This window comes from Ailuropoda melanoleuca, chromosome 8 (genome assembly GCF_002007445.2).
Source record: "Ailuropoda melanoleuca isolate Jingjing chromosome 8, ASM200744v2, whole genome shotgun sequence".
Classification (NCBI taxonomy): Eukaryota; Metazoa; Chordata; class Mammalia; order Carnivora; family Ursidae; genus Ailuropoda; species Ailuropoda melanoleuca.
Genome location: NC_048225.1, coordinates 86,564,732 through 86,586,549, shown reverse-complemented (window position 1 = coordinate 86,586,549; position 21,818 = coordinate 86,564,732). Strand labels below are relative to the sequence as shown.

Here is a 21,818-nt window from a genome sequence, read left to right as displayed (position 1 = left end):
GAAGAGATTTTAGTAGAAATCTTTGTTCTTATGGTCTTTGATTTCTTAGATCAGTATTGGCAACTGTTTTCTTTGCAAGGCCACATAGTAAATATTATAGGCCTTGCATGCTCTTTCACAGTTGCTCACCTATGCCCTCGTAACCAGAAAGCAGCCAGAGACAGCGTGCAAATGAATGGGCATGTCTTTGTTCCAATAAAACTATTTACAAAATAGCTAGATTCAGTCTGCGGGCTATAGTTGGTCAACCTTAGATTCTAAACTACTAAATGTGTGTCCTTAAGGCTTGAGTCTGGAAGGAGGTGGGATCAGTTACTTCAAAATATTTCTGAAATGAGAAGAAAGCACTCCCTGCAGATGCGATGCGAATGCTCTGCAAGTATGGACAATCCAGACTGTCAAGTCTGGGTTTTTAGACTGTCCTTATACTTCCTCAGTCAATCTCTATCTCCCCCTTTTCTGTCCGTCCCCCTTTTTCCTCCCTGTCCCTCTCCCTCTCTCCAGTATCAATATGAACTCCTGGTACTTTGCTCTTAAGCCTCCCTTCACATATATATAATTATTACTATACAATTATATATATATGAAATATATATATTTTTTAATACCTGAAATTTCTTCTCTGAAAAGTAAATATTTCTACACTGGTTTTGAGCCAACAGAATGTAACACCCTCCCTGAAAATGCCAACATTACCAACACAGACTAGGGTTAAACAAGTCTAGGCTTTCAGACAAAGAAGAAAAAGCGGTTTCTTATCTTTTTGAGTGTACTGAAGCAGAAGTGAATTCTTTGTTTCCAGATTTGCTTCTTGTCATTGAGAATTGCTGTTGGTTTTGTTATCATTTTATTAAATATTAGTAATTGTCTGGAGGAGGAAGGAAGAAGTAAAGGAGCCAGAGGGGATGGGGAATTTGGTTTACAGGGACTCTTGACCAGTATCTGCATGCCAAGAGTAGCACTGTGAAACCCCTAGCAGCAGGTGAGTTTTCTCAAAAATCAGTATATTTCTACGTGCCTGGAAAATAGGGCCTCGACTGACAGAGGAAATTGGCATGGAGAAGAATGTCGGGGAGTTTGGGTTCAGCTCGTCCAGTCACCAGGCCTCCTGGGATGGGAAGTGAGTGGCCCCTGTGTGTTTAACATCTGAATGTGTCTTCAGAAAGACCGCTGTGACTCTGCGTCACTGCTGGGGCCGCACAGTTAACGCTTGCAGATTTCACCTTGAAATACTGATGTGTGAAAATCAGAGTCACCACTCGTCGGTGCCTAAGTTCATTCTGCAGGGCAGCACCAAGCTCAGAACTCTTTTCCTACCTAAGTCTTTGAAGGGCGAGAACCAAGATGTGAAAGAGTTGACAGTAGGGCAATATTCCTCCAATGTAATTATACATAAAACTCACCCAGGGTGCTTTTAGAAATTCACATTTGGAGAACTCACCCGGAGCCTATAAAAATGGAACTTCTGGGAATGAGACTCAACGATTTGCACTTTTTCAGAAATTTTGTACGTCTGCTTCTACAGATTCTGACAGGCAGGCTGGTCCTTACTGTGGGCCAGATGATGGGACTACTGGAGCAGGAAAGCTCACCTCTCTGGGCTGGCTCTACTGGGGAGTGGCCTTCCACAGCTCCTGTGGTTTTGAATTGTTTGGATACCAGATAGTTCTTTAATCTAGATACTTACAGTGACCCCTGTTTATTCCATTATTGCTTCTTTCTTGAGGGAAATCTTTGAGAAGTCTCAAAGAACTTTACTGTGGACCAAAGTGGCTGTCTCTCGTACACTCTCATCCATCTCCACCACCGGGGAAGAGCCTCACAGTTCAGTGTAAATTCATTTGCTGCAATGGATCCTCCCCATCGACATACCTTAAAAAGCAATATCTCCTGGAACCCCCTCTTCTCTCCTCCATCTACCACCTTATTTCTTTATAGCAAAATTACTTGGAAAATTGTCTTTATTTGCTGTCTCCAATCCCCATACTCTCTCTCTCTCTCTCTCTCTCTCTCTCTCTCTCTCTCCCCCCCCTCTCCCCGGCTCTCATCCCTTTCATTCTCCCACACCAGTTGTCGTCAAGGGCAGCAGTAACCTCCAGGTTGTCAAAACCAGCGACCGATGCTCAGTCTTCATCTTTCTCAGCCTTTCCGGAGTATCTGGCTCTGTTGATCATTCTCTTCTTCTTAAAACATCTTTTAAAACTTGACCTCTGGGGCGCCTGGGTGGCATAGCGGTTAAGCGTCTGCCTTCGGCTCAGGGCGTGATCCTGGCGTTACGGGATCGAGCCCCACATCAGGCTCCTCTGCTGTGAGCCTGCTTCTTCCTCTCCCACTCCCCCTGCTTGTGTTCTCTCTCTCGCTGGCTGTCTCTATCTCTGTCGAATAAATAAATAAAATCTTTAAAAAAAATAAATAAATAAAAATAAAACTTGACCTCTGGAATTCTACTCTATTGATTTTCTTCTGCTTCAGGGGCCATTCCTCTTCGAGTCTCCTTGGCTGGGTTCTCCCTCTCTCCCCCACCTCTAAAAGTTGGTATGTCCCAAGACCCAGTTCTGTACCTCTCCTCTATCTGTATCCAGTCCCTAGGCGTGTTGATCTAATAACCCTATGGCTTTCAATACTGTCTGTATGGTGGTGACTTCCAGATTTCTCTCTACTGTTTGGAGCTCTTCCAGAAACCCAATATATCTTAATTGTCAACCTGACATCTCCACTTAGAAGTTCTATAAGCATCTCAAACTTGAAATATCTGGAACTGAACTCCTCATTTTCTTGCTCTCCATCCCCACACCTGTTCCTGCTGTATTCTTTGCTCAATAAATGGTAACTTCATCTCTCTAGTTGCTTCAGCCGCAGCCTACACTCTAGTCCATCAGTAACACTGGTTTGCTGTACCCTCAAAATATGGCCAGACTCTGATGACTGCTGTCTGCTCCCAGCCAAGTATGGGTTCCTTGCAGCTTGTATTTTTGTTGCCACTTTATTCCTTTATTTCCTTAGTATTATAATTAAGTACTTTATCTATGGGATTCCATTAAATTCCACATGTCAGTCAATTCCTTGTAGTTAGAATTCTGTTGTTCAGCAGAGTGGATTTTTTGCCTCTGCTTGGATGAGTGGGAGTAAATGCTGGCTTCATTCCTTTAGCTCAGCTCAAGGATTTCAGGCGTGCCTGTGACCCACTAGCCTGAATTAGGCCTGGTATTGAGTCTTGTAAACATGAGGTTTGGGTTAATAAGGCATAGGCCCAGTTCTTGGCTTGGAATCTTACTTGGAAATCTTGTTTATTCTGGTGAAAGTTTCAAGTAAAATTATAAAGATATACAAATTAGGATAAGTTTATTTTGTGTCTAAATAATGGAAAATATCTATCTTCAACAGTAATTTGCACCTATTTTAAATTACCCTCCAAGACCGTATGATATTCTAGTCTTTGGTTAAGAATTCTCTGTTCAGATAATGGCTGTCTGATGATCTCATATTTCAATTAGTGTGTTAAGTTGCCAAATCACTTTTGACGCTTCAGTGTGCTGCAGAGTAAATGGCATTTCTGGGGTGTTACAGTTGGGTAGTACAAGCAGGAAGATTTTATTTTTTGTGGATTGCTGTACCAGGTTGGTGCCATGGTCTTATTTAGCAATAGCACCAGGGGGTAGTTTGGGGGGGGTGGTAGGAAGAGAGGAGAATTGTCTTCTTGGGCTTAAATTTTAAGTTGGTACTTTATGGAAACATCTAGTTTTCCTAAGATTATAGCGTTATCTTCCCCAAGATCATGTCAGTCAACTTCAAAACTTTTCTTTCCCCCTGTGTCTCCATTGTTATAACCATAGCACTGTTTTTTATAAACAGCTTTGGTATAGAATTTTAGCTTTTTTTTTTTTTTAAGATTTTATTTATTTATTTGCATACTTACTTTTTTAGAGTGTGGGGGGAGGGACAGAGGGAGAGAAAGGGAGAGAGAACTTTAAGCAGACTCCATCCTGAGCATGGAGCCCAATGCGGGGCTTGATCTCACAACCCTGAGATCGTGACCTGAGCCAAAATCGAAAGTTGAATGCTTAACTCTCTGAGCCACCCAGGCGCCCCTAGAATTTTAGCTTTTAAAAGAACTCTAACAGGGAGTCTGCTATCCCCACTCACTCTCCCTCTGTGCGACCTCTCTCTCTCTCAAATTAAAAAAAAAAAAAATAGGGCACCTGGGTGACTCAGTGGGCTAAGCGTCTGCCTTCAGCTCAGGTCATGATCCTGGGGTCTTGGAATCAAGTCCCACATCAGGCTCTCTGCTCAGTGGGGAGTCCTCTTCTCCCTCTCCCTCTATGCTCGCTCTCTCAAATAGGTAAAATCTTAAAAAAAAAAAATTAAAGAACCCCACAGTGATTATCTTCACTGCTTCTTTGTCCTGGCAGTTTGCAGCTGAAACTCTCCGTAGTCCAGTGCCTCTAATCTCAGCATGTCTTTCTGTCAGGACAGTGGCTCGTGTGTGATAGGAAGTGCTTATTGCGTGTATTCAGGAAATTTGGACTATTGAAGCATTTTCTTTATCCATTTGCATTTCAATTACATTTCTCAAATTGTAAATTCCATTGCATTTGCTTTAATAAATTCAATTTAACATGACTATTTTATACAAAGCTAATACAGGTTACTTGTCCTTGTTTGTAAGTTCTGCTGATTGAGATGTGCTTCGTATGGAATTGTCCCCTTGCACTGTTGGCATTTAGCTGATTAACAGAGAGAGAGTATGAAAAAGGAACACTGACATTTAAGGGAAAGTGATGTGAAAATAAGTTTTTAAAAACAATCGATTTCGAGGATGAGTTCTAGACAGTAGAAACGAGCCTTTCAGCAGGCAGTCAGGACTGGGTTTTCTAGCAGTTGGCATGAACTCCATGTACCCATATCACTTCCACACATTCTGTGTTTGTTCCTCTTGATGCTTTCTGATCACCCATCTGTGTCTACTTGAGGATCCCACATTCAGCATTAACTTGGCCCTGGCCATCTTGATTGGCCAGGCGGTGTTTGTACCATCTGTCTGCCGAGGTGGAATGATAACAGCTGGTACGCAGCTGTACACGTTGTCCTGGGAACTCTTATTTCAGCCGGCGGTTATGCTAACAAACACGAAAACGTTTTCAGATCGTTGCTCTCTGTGACTACCGTTTGTGTTAACCGTTTGGAGAATCCCACTGCGTAGCCTAAACGTCTACCATCTCTAATTGACTTTGCACAGTACCACCTTATTACAAGTTCTATATTGCTAAGATCAAGTTTGACTTCAAGAACAGTCCTTTTCTGACTCTAAGGAGTTAGCACATGAGAACAATAATGAATCAGTGACTCCGAATTTGATACTTTAGAATGAACTAGTTTTCTGCGTTGAATTCAGGCCATGGAAGGGCATTTTGAAGTTTTGTGAAATTCTGTATAGCCATTGTCATTCATTCACTGTAAGGGGGGCTGTTTCACAAGATCCTCATGGAATTCTTCTGAGCTGCACATAACAGAGAGACGTTTATGTTCCCCAGCAGTCAGTATTTGAATCCAATTCTAAGACAGGAAGGGTTTCTCCCCTACCCAGAGAGATTAGAAATACTTCAGCATGTAGGAGGCGTAAGCAGAATTCCTTGGCTTGGCCCTCCGTGAACAAAGGCTGGATTCTCATTGTTCAGACGGCCCCCTCCCCTTCCCTCATTCCCTCAGCCAGCATGAACTGAAGGATTCAGAGCAGGAAGTATTAGTTAATTTTGTGTGCTTCATTCTAAACATCTGTACTTGAGTCTTTTTGTTTATGGAAGGAATGCGGCAGGGGGAGGGGGAAAAGCAGTAGAACATTCAGAAGCTAAATATTTTCCTGAGGGTGTGTATATCCATGGTTAGGCTTCATGCTCATGAATGCGAGGCGAGGGTGGGGGGAGGTGTTCTAGTTGTACAGTTGCTGAATACTTTCTGGACTTGTACTTGCTGATTTTCTTCATTGTTTGGCTTGGCCTCTTTACCTTAAAGCCATACTGTCTACGGTTGCCTGCTCCCATGGTGTAAAAGTAGCAGAGTAGCTATCATTGGACTGGGAATTAGAAGACCTGGTCTGTGTTCTATTTATCTGCCATTTAGATCTTTTTGCTTTGTCCACTGTGAAATGAGTAGGATGGATAGATAAAGAGTAGGGAGGTATGGCGAGGGCGAGAAAGAACGGGAGTGAGCCTACTTGACCGGTCTCAACTGGCAGCTGTTTAGTGCAGTAAAACCCAGCTCCCTTAGTTTCCCAATTCTTTTTTTTTTTTTTTTAAGATTTTATTTATTATTTATTTATTAGACAGAGATAGAGACAGCCAGCAAGAGAGGGAACACAAGCAGGGGGAGTGGGAGAGGAAGAAGCAGGCTCATAGCAGAAGAGCCTGATGTGGGGCTCGATCCCATAACGCCGGGATCACGCCCTGAGCCAAAGGCAGACGCCCAACCGCTGTGCCACCCAGGCGCCCCTAGTTTCCCAATTCTTGATTATCCATGACTACAGGTGATGGATAACTCAAGACTTGACCCTTCTTCATTTTCTGTATTGGCTTCCTGATTTATTCAGATTAGATTCCAAGTTCCTTGAAGTAATTTCAGCCCCCTTGTCTCTTATCTATAAAGGGGGTGTGAAGTGGCTGTCGAAAACTACACCCGCACAAAGATGTCTATACTACGTCATGACCTCCTACCCTCGACTTGGCAGCCCCGTCTCTGCTCAGCAAGCCTACTTTTCCTCTGGTCCTCTTCCTCCACCGGCCTCTGCAATGGCTCTTATGCTGTCTCTCCCCTCTCTACAGATAGTCCCCGCTGGCTTTGCTCTCAACTCCTCCCCTTAGAAGGTACCTTTGATTTTTACTGCACAGAAAAGATAAAGTCATCAGAGCACTTTCAGCTTCCATCCCTTAAAACGTACTCAGTCACTTGCATTTGCACCCGACTAGAAAGCAAGGGTGCGGGGTGTCTCCTGTGGGGAGCCAGTTCCTTTACCAGCACAGAATCTCGTTCTTAGTGCCCAGCCTCGTTGCCACATTCAGCTTTCCCCCTTTTGGCTACTCAAGCACAACAGCAGGTAATACAGCCTCCTATTTCCTATCTCAAAAAACAAAAAAGGAAGAAAAATATTCCTGAACGCAGTGTCCCATCCCACCGCTGTCTTCTCTTCCTCCTCTCCTGCAGACCCATGTCGTTGACTACACTTGCTGTGTCTGCCGCCCTGCCTTGTATTTGCTGTTCATCTGCAATCCCACACACCCGGCCCCGGGCTGCTCTTCCTGAGTAGAGCAGCCACCTGTGTGTGGCCTGACGCCAGTGGACATTGCACTCATTGCCTTGCATGACTCTCTCAGTGTATTTTAACACCATTGATTACTTCCTCCTCAAACACTCTTGGTTTCCGTGATGTTTGTACTCTTCTACTTGGCGTCCTCTCTCTGGCCTCACAGCCTCCTCCGCAGTCCTCAGAGTGATCTCAAAAGTCCGCTCTCTCCTCACTCAGCACGCTTGCCTCGTTGGTCTCAACCATACCCAACCTTCATTACCATCTTCCGGCAATCTGTGTATTTAACTCAGACCCCTCTCTCGGGCTTTCAGACCACTCACCTCCAACTCCCTACCGGACATTTCCTCTTGTTTAGATGATCCACAGACACCTCAAAACGAGGATATCCAAAGTTGAACTCCTCTCCCTGTCCTGCCCTCCATCCCTGCCTCCAATCCTGCTTAACCTCCTGTGTCCTGTGTTTCAGGGGATGGTTCTACTCTCCATCTACCTGTTTTTAAATGAGAAAACTGAATGTTATTTTTAATCCTTCCATCTTATTTCTGGACAAGGAGCTTTGACAGTGAAACAACATGTTCACAGACTAAAAGTAGAGGTGGCTTCAGAAGTGACCCCCTCTCTCCCGTACTGTCCATCGATGACCAAGTTACTACTGAGGTCGACTTCCTGTATCTCACTGACATCCACTCATTTCTCTCCATTCCAGCTGTCAGCCGCTGTCATCTCCAGGACTACTGCCACATCTTCTTAACTGTTCTCTCCACGTTTAGTCCCGTCCCTTCCAACTTCCTCTCTACCCAGTGGCAGTGGCCAGAGTGATCTTTTTAAAAGTCGAATCTGGGGGTGCCTGGGTGGCTCAATTGGTAGAATGGCCAAGTCTTGATTTCGGCCCAGGTCATGATCTCAGGGTCATCAGGCTTCTCACTCTGTGAAGTCTGCTTGGGGTTCTCTCTCTTTCCCTCTCCCTCCTCCTCTGCCCCTCCCTTGGCTTGTACTCTCTGTCTCTCTCTCTCTCTAAAATAAATAAAATCTTAAAAATAATAATAATAAAAGTCAAATCTGCTCATGTATTTCCTGTATAAAGGCTTCAGTGGCTTGCCATTGCCCTTAGGCTGAACTTGCTGTTGAACGTGGCCTCAGGCCTAGCCAGCTCTCCTTCCCGATGAGCCCATCTCCAGCCACACTCCCGTTCTTGCTATACTACGCAACCCTAACCCCTCAGTGATCACTCCTCTGTGTTCACCGGGCTTTTCATATATGCTGTTTCATTTGCCTAGACTGCTGATCCCTGTTTGCTTAGATAATTCCTCCACATTCCTCAGGTCCTGGACATAGATGTCACTTCTTCTAGAAAATGTTTTTTTGATCCTGCAAATCCAGTTCGGGTGACTTTCCTCCATGCTCCCCAAACTTTTTGCACGTCCCCCGTCGGAGCACTCATCACATGGAATTGCAGTTGTCTGTATCCACTACTGGACTGACCCAAACTCTGAGGGCAGTGCCTGTGGCTGTCTTGTCACGTGGAAAGTGCGAGCCTCCTATATGGATGGCCGCAGAGCCCTTTTTCTCTTCCATCTGTGGCTGTGGGTTGGAATGAAAAAGGCAGCTCTGAAAACAAGGCTTAGTGAGGTAGGGCCGGCTCCAGCAAACTAGTTTCCCTCAAAGTTTAATGCTAGCAAAATTGCTTAGTCATGTTCTGCCACCCATGGCTCTGGGTCTGTGGCAGCTGTGAGAGTGACCACACGAGCCGGTTTCTTTCAGAGTGTGGTCCTGTGGTGCGGATTTTAGTCTGGAACACAATTATACCCTGCCCCATTTTGTCTTCTCTCCTTTGATCCAGTCTCCTGCAGGTTGAGCTGTTAAAGAACAATGCGGTGTCAGAAATGAAGACAGAGAGAGTAGAAAAGCAGAAGTAATCTGTAATCCACAGATTAGTGAATAAGCCTTTGAACATCCCAAGCCACCTGCTTCTGAATAAAACTCCATTGTTTTATTGGAATGCCACACTATCTGGAATGCCACAGATACTATAGTATAAGTCCACACCTTCATTCAAGGGTAACATTTTAACATTTTTGATACAGTAAAGAGATAGAGGTTACATTTTCATTCTTTTGACAGGTGGGGTGTAAACTGGATATTCATAACCTGTGTGCAGGCAAAACGAACCGCATCTTAGGTAGAAGATCCAGATTTGTATAATCTTTGGCAACTGTGTGGAGTCCCTGTGCAATCAGACCCTTATATGTGAACATATCCAGGCTCCTAATTCAGGAATTTTCTTCTAAACTCTATTATAATAATGCCTTATATTTGTATAGCATTTCACAATTAACCAAGTACATGCAGGATCTTAGTTAGACCTTCTAACAACTCTTTGAGGTAGGTGGCTCAGGGGTCATCACCCTTGTTTTTGCAGAGGAGAAAATGGCAGAACAGAAATCAACACAGCTAGTAACTGAAGGAGCCCAGACCTGAGCTCACATCTCACAGTGCACAGTCCTACGTTCTTTCCATCCTGCCACACACCTTTGCGTTCACAACTGTATGTGTGTGAGTGTGTTTCATATATATGGGGGACAGGTAATCAAACTTCTCTTTTAAGATCTGGACCACCTAAGAAATAGTTAGGTATGGCTCATCGTATTAGTTTTATTGTGGATAATACTGGATTAAAGAATAGAGCCTGGACACATGACTTACATGGGCTTTCTGCTCTTCCCCCTCCCCCGCCTCTCCAGCCCAGCTCACTCATCCACGTTGTCCCACATCTAGTAGTAGGACAGCTGCAGGCCTCCCTGGCCTCCCTGGCCCAGAGGCAGAGCACTGTCTTGCATTGAGGAGTGCAGGAGAGGAGACGGGCGCTCAGGCAAGGGGGCGGAGAGTGAGCCGAGGAGATTCCAGGCCACACATGACCATCCCTCCTTCTCCCCTAGGATGGGTGGGCATGAGGACGGTAGAAGTCTATCTGCAATACTTCTGAGAGTGTGCGGGAGTTCCTCTTCTGTGGGCTTTGTAGGGGAAGATGAGTATGGTGCTTCCTGTGGAATTAATTCACTTGGGGAGGAAAGACTGTAAGCCCCTTGTAGACCTTTTATGTCTAACACATCTGTCCTCCAAAGTATATAGCATAGGACTGAACGTGTAGTTGTGCCCAGCACGTACTTGTTGACCCGTCTGTGACCTTCATGATAGCATGGAAGTTGCAGAGAATAAATATTGTCAGAGATGGAAAGACCCAATTGGTGAGTGAAGGGTGATTAAAAACAGTTGCACTTTGTCTTTTTGACCCATCTGAAGGCACGCGGGCTGGCAGCCATGCTGTCCCAGCCACCAGACCCTGTCCTGGCTGCCCCAGCAAGCTGTCTGACCTCCAGAGGGATGTCAGTCCCGTGGCTCCTCCCTTTCGCTGCCCTTCCCTGCTCAGTGCTCAGATCTTGCATATTCTTCTTTGAACATACGCAAACAACTTCTTTAAACCCCCCTCTCTCCTTTTCTCTCTCTCTCTCTTTTTTCTTTGTTCAGCCGCTGGAGGAATTTTTTCTTCATTCCTCCTCTACTCCCTGCCCCATCTCTTAATCACTGTCCTTTTTCTCTCTTTCTCAAATTCCTCTCTTAACTTGGTGGATTAAGTAGAAGAATAGCGCTCGTGATATCCCTGCATCAAGAAGTAACAAGAATAGAGTGAGTTTTTAAGTACCTTTAAAGTTTCCAGAATACCTATCTAGAAAGCCAGCAAATATTTTCTTTTGTTTTTTAATTAAAATTGCTTTTGCTGAAGCACCAGCACTTAAGAATAAATGCACTTTTTAATGCAGTTTTGGTTTTGCTTAATAGTGTAAGTACAGTGCTACCATTTTTCATGGCAGACAAGCTTTTATGAGCCAACTTATGACCCCAACTATAACTTGTTATTTCCTTGGGAAAACGCACACTATTTCCAGGTTTAGAATCACCTGTTGGACACAGCCAATGTGTCGTGGGTTCTGGAACCATCGTCGTCTAGGGTGTATCCTTCCTTTGTCAAGGTCCAAAGCGAACTGGGAATAGAGGGATTTCTTTGCTTCACACGTATGACTTATGAGCTTCGTGTTTGTCCTACAGGAAAAGCTTTTGACATCACATACGTGCGCCTGAAGTTCCACACCAGCCGCCCCGAGAGCTTCGCCATTTACAAGCGCACGCGGGAAGATGGGCCCTGGATTCCTTACCAGTACTACAGCGGCTCCTGCGAGAACACCTACTCGAAGGCAAACCGCGGCTTCATCAGGACAGGAGGAGACGAGCAGCAGGCCTTGTGCACAGATGAATTCAGTGACATTTCCCCTCTAACTGGGGGCAACGTGGCCTTTTCAACACTAGAAGGAAGGCCCAGCGCCTACAACTTTGACAACAGCCCTGTGCTGCAGGTAATGCATCCGGGAGCTGGCTTCGTAGTCTGTCCGTTGCCCCATATGCGTACAGGATGTGGGAAGATTGTTGTGTGGGGGCCTGTGGTCCCACTTCAGAGGTAAGGGGTAGGAGTAGTAGATTGCAGGTGGGTTTTATTCTGCCCTCCTCCTGTATGTTCTCAGTACGTGAAGGAAAGTAGCTTTGTTCCTCCCACCCAGGTGATGTTCTTGTGTTCTCATGTACCTGCCAATGTATTCTGGGATATAAATTTTAGAAATTTTTAAAAAAAAGGAACAGTTTTAACTTGGGTCTTTACTTGTGGTGGAAACATTTTGCTTCTGACCTTTTGAAGAGAGTATTCGAATCTATCCATTCTATTCTCTTTTTTTTAAGATTTTATTTGAGAGAGAGAGAGAGCATGAGCAGGGAGAAGGGCAGAGAGAGAGGGAATAGAAGATTCCCCGCTGAGCAGGGAGCCCACCCCGGAGCTCAATCCCAGACCCTGGGATCATGACCTGAGTCGAAGGCAGACACTTAACTGACTGAGCCACCCAGGCACCCCATGAATCTGTCCATTATTTTCACAGCCTTCCTTATCTCTTCTTTCATTTGACCAAAGGAAAAGTGTTTTTTAGTATTCGAGAGGGGGAGCAATTGAAGCAAGATATTTAAGAATGCCATATTCCTTCATTATTGTGCAAGGAAATGTGGACTGGGTTTGTACGGCACTATTGTCAATCATAAAAACTAATCATCTCCTGACAGTACTGGTGTTTGTGACAGGATGTAAGTTTGGGTACCCGTGGTACGGTGCTCGAGCATCATGATAGAAACCTTTCCCCATTTAAGCATAGAAAGAATTAAAGCTTTCTTTTTTCTCATGAATTCTGTGTACATATTTTTCATACACCATAATTTGGAGCCTTTCTGTAACACAGAATTGGAGATGGTTCCGTCATGTGGCTGAAGCTGAAGTTGACCTCGAAGTGGGGGCAGCCCGTATGAACTGACTGAGACAAGAAAGACTGGATGTGCGTTTGCAAACGCTATGTACGTTTTATGGAAAGCTGTTGTCATTTCTAAGTAGGGAGAAGTAGGGAGTTCTTTATTCTTCTGGGCTTTGTGCTTTTTTTTTTTTTTAAGATTTATTTATTTATTAGACGGAGAGAGAGAGGGAGCATGAGCAGTGGGGAGAGGGAGAAGCAGACTCCTCGCTCAGTGGGGAGCCTGACGTGGGGCTTGATCCCAGGGCCCTGAGATCACGACCTGAGCCGAAGGCAGACACTTAACCAACAGAACCCCTCAGGCACCCCTTTATGCATTTGTGGCTTCTCAGTATTTCTCTTGAAGTTTATTATGTTCAAGGACTCTTTCTGATTTGGCCGTGTGGTTTTGGGTAGTGGCAAAAGATGAGAATATGTTTCTCTGTGGGTCCAGTTCTTCGCTTCTGCTGTATTTCTGCAGTTTGCTGGGAGATTGTGAATCTTGCTCTTGGTAAACTCTGAGGTTCTGGTGAGCAATGAGTATGTTTGCAAAGGCTTTTCAGTAAAGTGTTTCTTGCAATGGTAATAAGATGTGTTCAGAATAATGAATAGAAAGAATAACTGATTTTGCTAGATGAAAAAAAGAAGACAGAACATCTAGGGGAAATGTGATCTACAAATTTTGTAAGTCGATCAACTAGCAGACACTTGCTAGCTTAGTTTCTTCCTATACCAATGATTGTATCTGACTATCTTACAGAGGCAGTGGTACAGGCAGCAGGAAAAAGCAGTGGCCTGTGTGACTGTGGTGTTCTGGCCCCTCTGCTAACGAGATGCCTTATCAGCCTGTCAAAGCAGTTCCCCCAGCTGTAGGAATTCTGATGTTTGCTACTGTTGTGTTGTTGTTGTTGTTGTTGTTTTCCCTCAAGTAAACTCTACACCTGACGTGGGGCTCAAACTCACGCCCCTGAGATCAGAAGTCACATGCTCTATCACCTGAGCCAGCCGGATGCCCCTGACGTTTGCTACTCTTTATACCGTAGGAATTCGTGAGACTAAATGTGGTAGAAATGCTGTGGGCATCTGTAATAGATCTGGTCAATTGCTGTCATTATGCAAAAACATTAATTATGTGTCTCTGGATGTAAGAGCTCTGGTTTTCATACTTAGTTGCCAAGGAGGGTTAGCTGATCAGACTTGAGCTGATTTCACAATGACAACTGTTTTGATAGCTTAGCTGATATGACCCTCTCTCTTCATTGCCTCCTGTGCCTCTCTCCAGAAGCTGTGATCTCCCAGATGGGAGAGCAGACCCTTCCTGGTTTCGTTGTATATGACTATTACTAAGCATGGGCTGATTTATAATAATAACAACCAGCATTTATTATAGCACTTACTGTAATGTGCCAAGCAGTGTTCTGAGACCTTTGGATATATTAGCTGTATTTACTATAGATGTATGTACACACTCTATGTATTATTTACTCATTTCACCCTCACAATAACTCTACAGGGAGATAACTTCTGTTATCTCCATTTCACAGACGGAGCATCGCCATCATTTATCAGAAGAAATAAAATAACTTACCCCAAATCACACAGTTTTAAGTGGCAGACCTGGGATTCAAAACCTAGAAAGTCTGGCTCCAGAGCCTGTTTTTTTTAAGATGCCCTTTATGGAAAAAATGGCTTAGACTCAGCCCTTGAGAAGCTTTTATTCAAGGAGAGCTGTGATAAAGATGAAGCTCGAAGGAGATATGAGATATAATAAGCATGCAACACAGAGATATGTTGAGCTATTTACATTGCAGACGACTGAACGATGCTGAGCCTTGTGGCCATGAGTGGGAGTTGTTATTGGAGTTCCAAGTTTGGATGCGGTGGAATCATCAGCTCTTCTCCTTTCTAATTATACTTGGAGGCTTCACAGGGATTAGCTTTTATGAGCCCTCTAGGTTGCTCCCTATGCCAGGTGTTTGGCATGGTTTGAGCCGTGCTGCTGAATCAGGGCTGTGCCTCCCTGTCTCACGGGGAGCCTTCTGAAAACATGTATGCCTGTGGCCCGGCACTTGCTTGTTGCATCTGTGGGGGCGATGTGGATAGGCAGTCCCAGGATGGGACTTCACGTGGATTTGGTATCTTTGGGTGGTCATGTGTCATACGCTACTCCAAAACTTAATGATTTTAAGTGACCGTGGTTTATTATTTCTCATGATTCTGCATTGGTCTTGGCTCACTCACTGGCAGGTTAGCTGGGGGATGGGTTTCTCTCCCCCTGTGGTCTTACAGCTTCAAGGAGGCTAGACTAGGCTTCAGCGCACGATGGCAGAAGTACTGCAAGGGGGTAAGGCTCGAGGCACAAGTGCTTATCAGACTTCTGCTTGTGTCACGTTTGCTCATATCCCCTGGGCAAAAAGCCGATCACCAGCCCCAGCCCAGAATCAGGGTGGAAAGGGACTCCGCAGGGTGTGGACCCTGGCAGACATGATTCATTGGAATCATTATTCTAACAATCTACCACAGATGTAAACATCTGACTAAAATTAGCTCAATGAAAGGGCATTTATTATAGGGGCTTAGATCTCATAAAACCTAGGGGAAAACATTAACTTTCATTCTTCTGTCATTGTGGTACACCTACCAATTTGATCAGTTGTGGTTTCTTCAGATTTGTTCATTTGCTCAGCAAATGTTACTTGAGCACCTGCTGTATGCTAAACACCAGGGAAACTGCAGTCTACAAAGCAAGTGAGTCCTGCCCTCGTGGGGCTTACAGTCTTGGTGGTGGTGGCAGTGGTGGGGTGGGGGTGGGGTTGTGGTGGTGAAAACAGACAATATAAATAAAATAGGGAAGTGAAATAGGGCATTGGGGTGGGCAGCAATTCTAGGTTGGGTGGCCAGGAAGAACTCCCAGAGAAGTGACATTATGGGAAAGGTCAAGACAAAAACGGCATCTGATTGGTTTCAGCCAGTGTAATGATTTCTTACTTTGTACTTGGATGCCTCTCCCAGATCTGTCTATAGCAGATTGGGGATGGAGGGAGACATAGATGGCCCAAAATGGGCAGAAGGAGGCAATGACCAGCATATCTTATGCCACCGTGGTTCTCCGTGAGCTGTGTGCTGGTTTCTTGGACTGGATTTGGGGCACGGATACAGGGTGGAGAGAAGGGACATGTGTCTAGAGTACCTCCCGGTATGCGAAGATTTAAAAGTATATTTCATGTAAGCCTCTCAACAGCCTTGTGAAGAAACGAGTATTATTCCTGCTTTTTGGGACTCTGAGTGGTGACACAACAATTTGGATCAAAGAAAGGAGGAGTCAAGGAGACAAATATTAGGATATTAAGGGAGTCATTGAGCATTATAACAGATTTAATGCTAGAAGAGGACATAGGTCACATGATATATTAACTATTTGGAAAATTTTGTCACATTTATTTCTCTTATCTTCAGCCACTTTACCTTTTTCTGTTTTTTCTTTTTTCTGGCAGGAATGGGTAACTGCCACCGACATCCGAGTAACTCTCAATCGCCTGAACACCTTTGGAGATGAAGTGTTTAACGACCCCAAAGTTCTCAAGTCCTATTATTATGCAATCTCTGATTTTGCTGTGGGTGGTAGGTAAGTAAACTATTAAATAACTTTGAAAGTGACAGGAGCTTTGGTTTAGAAGTGAATGTAGCAACTTGCTTACAACCATATTCATAATGTTGTTTGACCTTCTCATTATCCTGAAAACAAAGTAATCAGGTTTTCTAAGACCTTGTCAAATCAGCACAGTTGGTGAATCCTTACTGAGCATCTCAGTGCAAAGCTCTGCGATGGGCCCTCTGAAGCCACCAAGGAAGCATGAGACATTTACCTGCTGAGAAGGACTTGACATTCTAGGATCCTACAAATGAATGGGGCAGGCAATATATGAACATGTGAAAAATTAAAACGCATGTTTTAGATGAAAAGAGGCCATGTGTCAGAGAATGAGACAGAACTGTCAAGCTAGAGAAGCAGATGGTAACTAAGGTGGGCCTTGAAGCCTGGGTGGAATTTGAATAAGGAAGGAGAATGTGTGGGCGGGATGCAGGAGCGTGGGCATGTCATGAGCAGAAGTGTGGGGTTGGGCGATGATAGACCTACTCGGCTTAAGGGACATTTCCTCTGTGAATCTGTAGAGTTGACAGAGCGAAAGCTGGTAGAGACTGTAATCAGTGAGAAATCATGTGCTTTTTGCTGTAGGCCTGTGATAGCTAAACAGTGGTTAGGAAGATTAATTGCAGACAAGGTGAAAGTAGAGTACCATCGAGAGAATGTATATTCTTGTTACGATGCTGGGATCTAGGTGTTAGGCAACAAATGCCTGACATTGGGGTGGTGTTAGAATGGAGAGGAGGGGCGCCTGGGTGGCACAGCGGTTAAGCGTCTGCCTTCGGCTCAGGGCGTGATCCCGGCGTTGTGGGATCGAGCCCCACATCAGGCTCCTCTGCTATGAGCCTGCTTCTTCCTCTCCCACTCCCCCTGCTTGTGTTCCCTCTCTCGCTGGCTGTCTCTATCTCTGTCAAATAAATAAATAAAATCTTTAAAAAAAAAAAAAAAAGAATGGAGGGGAACATTTTAGATGGATTTTATTGTGAAGCAAGAAGTACCAGGACCTTAGTCAAAGATGATTCTTAGGTTTAATGACCAGGAGAATGGTGGTACTATTAATGAAGTAAATGAAGACAATGAGCTAACGTAGGGGGATGATGAGTTTAAGTGTAGACATGTAAAGTTTCAGGTTGTGGGGGACATCTGAACTTGTGCACCACTCAAGGATAGGAGCTCGGGAGAAAGAAGAGAGCCGGGGAGATGAAATTGGGATTCATCCTGGTATACTGTAGAGGTTTCAGAAAGGGTTGAAATGTATTATGAAGTAGGGTGGGAGCTACGGGCCTGACTCTGTCTTTAAGGAAGCCAGCAAGGGAAACATCCGGGCACCAGATCCTGTTTCAGTATTCATGGGCATTTCCATGAGTCCTTAGTTTATGACTGTCCCCGCATCTAGGAATCCGTCGGGGATTCTTGCCCCAAACAACCAGAGGGAGTATCAGGCTGCCAGAGTTGCATATGGTGGTGAGGTGTTGAACGTCCCTTACTACCTTCAGCTCGGGACACTTTAAAATCATTATGACAGATAACAGCTGTGACCTAATCTTTGACTTATGGTGTGCCTGCACAATCCTGGGCACATGAATAAAGCAGCTTCTCGATCCTTCCAGTAACCCCGTGAAATTCACATTGTCATCATCCCTATCTTACGGGTAAGGCACAGAGGTTAAGTGACATCGGTAGGTCACAGGGCAGGTCCCAGATCCATGCAGCCGGGCTTCAAGGTCCTTGCTCTGCTTAACCTCCCCACTTGGCTGCTGCTTGACACACAGTTGACTTCAGGAAGTGATCCTAGAAATTGTAGAAGCCTCCGAAATTGCTAGAGACTTTCTTCTCATGTCTGGTTAATGCCCCATCCCCTATTAAATAAAGATGTTTTGGGGGAGTTTTTTTTTGCTTGTTTAATTTTCCTTCCTATCTGAAAACTCAAACAGTCATTACTTAATTTTGCTTATAGTTCCTCAGTTTCCAGTCTTGAATGGTAAAACTAGAAACAAAACCATTCTGGGGTTGTGTTTAGTTCTCTTCGTACATCATTTTTCAGCATCCATTTCTGGGACCTGGTGGCTGTTTCACATTTTTGAGTGTCTGTTCTCTTCCCAGGTGTAAATGCAACGGGCATGCAAGTGAGTGTGTGAAGAATGAATTTGACAAGCTGGTGTGTAATTGCAAACATAATACTTACGGGGTAGACTGTGAAAAGTGTCTGCCTTTCTTCAACGACCGGCCGTGGAGGAGGGCAACTGCCGAGAGCGCCAGCGAATGCCTGCGTGAGTGCCCTTGGCCTCAGTCTGTTAAATTATCTTGAGGACTTCTAGAGTGGGCAGCAGGAATGGGTGACTTCCTTCTGTTCCTCCTTGAAAGGAGAACTCTGAAAGGCAGTACTTCTTCCGTAATTGGAGAGCATAGAATGGTAAACTACATGCACATCAGGGGAAAATCATAGATGAAGGCAGTTGGCTATGAATACAAAGTATGTTCATTTTGTGTTTGCTTCATGGACACACATACCAGAGTGGGAGCAGCAGCTCCAACGTTTGGAACTTCACTTAGATCCGAGTGCCAGGCCAGTGTAGCCTACTATAAAATATGGCTTCTCTAGTCCTGTCTTTGCTGCATGTTAAAATAGTTTCCTACCAACGGTCATTTACTGAAGCAGTCAGGGTCATTAATGAACATGTATTGGGTACGTCAAGTTCTAGACTAAGACTGCCATTCCAAAGATTATTTCTCAAAATTATTCTTCCTTTATTTCACTAAAGAGCACAGCCGGGAGAATTTTCCTAGTCCTTCCGTACAGAGGTGGGTGGCTTTGGGAAGGAAAGTAGATCCTAGTATTTCTAGAAAAGGATAAAAGGAAGAAGATTGCACATTGTTTTATCCCTTTGTCATGGCTTGTTTATTTTGAACGGATAGAGAAAGAAACTTCAAGAGAAAGGAACCATGAAACTATGTCATCATGCTTTGTCAAGGACTTAAAAATAAGAAACGTTTAAAGCAGCTATAATTTTTTATGACCTTATAAATATTTCTTATCATATACTCTTGATAAAGGATAAGAGAGATGCTCTGAACTCACTGGAATGATTGGCAGAAACCTTGAGAAATGACCAGTATCTTGACTCGTGACTATTTTTGTTAGTTGCCTAGAGCAGATTTTTTTATCTTTCCTTTTCCTTAGCAAACCTCAGATATGAAGATAAATTGTACAGCCTCCTTGAGAATTCTAGGCGCTTGCTTGAACTTCAGTTCTTTTACTGAACTGTAATAGCCAGTGTGAGAAGCCACATGATAAAGGTCTTAACAGAAACAGTAAAATGTGCCTAAGATGTGACATTTCAGTAAATGTACATGTGTTTGAAAAGTATTTTGCTTAGCGATGGGGTCATATCTTGAGTCTCCCCGGGAACGTTATGAAAATGTTCCGGGGTTGGCAAATGAACTGAATACAGTTTCTAAAGGACTTAGATGACAAATTAAATCAGTTTGCCTTCCTCCTTGGGTCCCTTCAGCACTTCGAAGAGTGAAGTATCTGGAGGTTGGGACGGTACGACAGTATTGTCAGGGTGCTGGGGTTGGAGGAGAGAACGTGACAGCCTTCTCTCTTCCTCGTTGATAGTGAAGGACACAGAGTGTCTGCTTTACCTGTGGGTTAGGACATTGTAGACAAGGGGACTGTTCTGCTTTAGAGTCCCAGAGCACCAAACCATTTAGGTGGGGATGGGCTGGGTTTGGCCGGGGTGGGATGTGCGGGATGATCTAGGGAGGCTGAGGGAAGAGAAGAAATAGCTAATGGAGAAGAGAAAGGGAGTGCTCCGAGTTACTTAACACAACTCTAATTTTTGGTGCCAATGGTCCAAGTTTCTAAAAAGCTTTCAAGTATAATACTATGAAAGAACTGATTGTAAAGAAGGGGAGGTAACAAGAAAGAAAAAATAGATATTCAAACATTTTTTAAAACAACTTGGTTTATCTGAAATCAAATAAAACTGTATTTAGTGCACAAGATACTGCCTGTACTTTGTGTGAAATCAGTAATTCTAAGAAAATAAACTTACTATAAATATAGAAAAGAAGTTCTGTAACTACATATGCTTGTACAATATAGTTATGCTCTGCAGGGAACACAGTTACTTAATGCAGAACCCAGTTGGCACTGAGGCTCCCTGGGAGATGGATGTGTCTGGTGAAGCTAGATTTCCCTTCAGTGCTGCCTCTCTCCACGGAGGCGCTAATTTTAACCCACGTGTGTCAGGTTATGCCAGTCTGGCCTTGCAAGCAATCTAGAACTTCGAAAGTTAGTGTCTTAACATTTTCAATCATCTGGGGCCTGAAAAGTTAAGGTAAATGAAAGCCTGAATATAAACTGGCCCCTGTCGTTGGAGTTGGTATTAGAATGAAGGATAAAGATTCAGAAAGTTTGCAATTTGACTTGCCTTTCACTTGTATATAAACAATTGCCTGGAGATTCCTGAGTACAGGAATTCCTTGTATTTTACGATGGCATTGATTTTGATAAGAACATCTCTCAGTAAACTGATAGCCTGGCTATCTATAAACCCTTTATTGACCTCCTGTTTTTGTTTTCAAATGAACAAGGCACCAAGTGGGCGTTCTTATTCTACCACCCGTTGTGCCACAGAGACGTGCGAAATCGTGGTTTGGTTTCTTAGAGTCTTTTGAAATGCTGTTCATCAAAGGATTTGACTTAACCCGTACGTTTTGGCCAACAGCCTGTGAGTGTAATGGCCAATCACAGGAGTGCTACTTTGACCCCGAACTGTACCGGTCCACCGGCCACGGCGGCCACTGTACCAACTGCCAGGGTAACACAGATGGCGCCAACTGCGAGAGATGCCGGGAGAATTTCTTCCGCCTTGGGAACAACGAAGCCTGCTCTCCCTGTCACTGTAGTCCTGTGGGTGAGTGACAGGCAATGCCAGCCTCAGCCCGATGGATTAGAAAGACAAAATCAGGGGCTCCTGGGTGGCATAGTCGTTGGGCGTCTGCCTTCGGCTCAGGGTGTGATCCCAGTGTTATGGGATCAAGCCCCATATCAGGCTTCTCCGCTATGAGCCTGCTTCTTCCTCTCCCACTCCCCCTGCTTGTATTCCCTCTCTCTCTGGCTGTCTCTATCTCTGTCAAATAAATAAATAAAATCTTTAAAAAAAAAAAAAAAGAAAGACAAAATCAGTACTTCCTGTCCCCCCAGAAAACAAAGTTCTGCTTCCTAGGCGTCTGTGCGGGTGAAGAGTGGAAGTGTGCACACTCTTGTCCCAGGCAGATGACTCAGGCTCTCCCTGACCCTCCCACCCCCACTCTGTTTAACCAAGTTAAACTTTCAATGATTTTCTGGTGTGTATAAATAAGTGTGGGGTTGGCCTGAGTAATGGTTTTGTGTAAATAATTAGTAACCCGATCCTGCAGACCATTTGAACTTTGACTGGAAAAGGTTAGCTGCTTCGTGAGTTCTTCCTCGTTAATGATTTTGTTTAGTTTA

General features: G+C 44.3%; 1 protein-coding gene across 1 annotated transcript in view; it reads left to right on the top strand.

Moving 5' to 3' along the window:
- Positions 1-21,818, top strand: part of LAMC1 (laminin subunit gamma 1) — a 123,532-nt gene that overhangs the window by 67,866 nt on the left and 33,848 nt on the right. The window contains exons 2-5 of the mRNA XM_011230607.3: positions 11,402-11,706; positions 16,167-16,297; positions 18,422-18,588; positions 21,052-21,240. Coding sequence (XP_011228909.3) covers positions 11,402-11,706; positions 16,167-16,297; positions 18,422-18,588; positions 21,052-21,240 — 792 coding nt within the window. The remainder of the gene's footprint in view (positions 1-11,401; positions 11,707-16,166; positions 16,298-18,421; positions 18,589-21,051; positions 21,241-21,818) is intronic.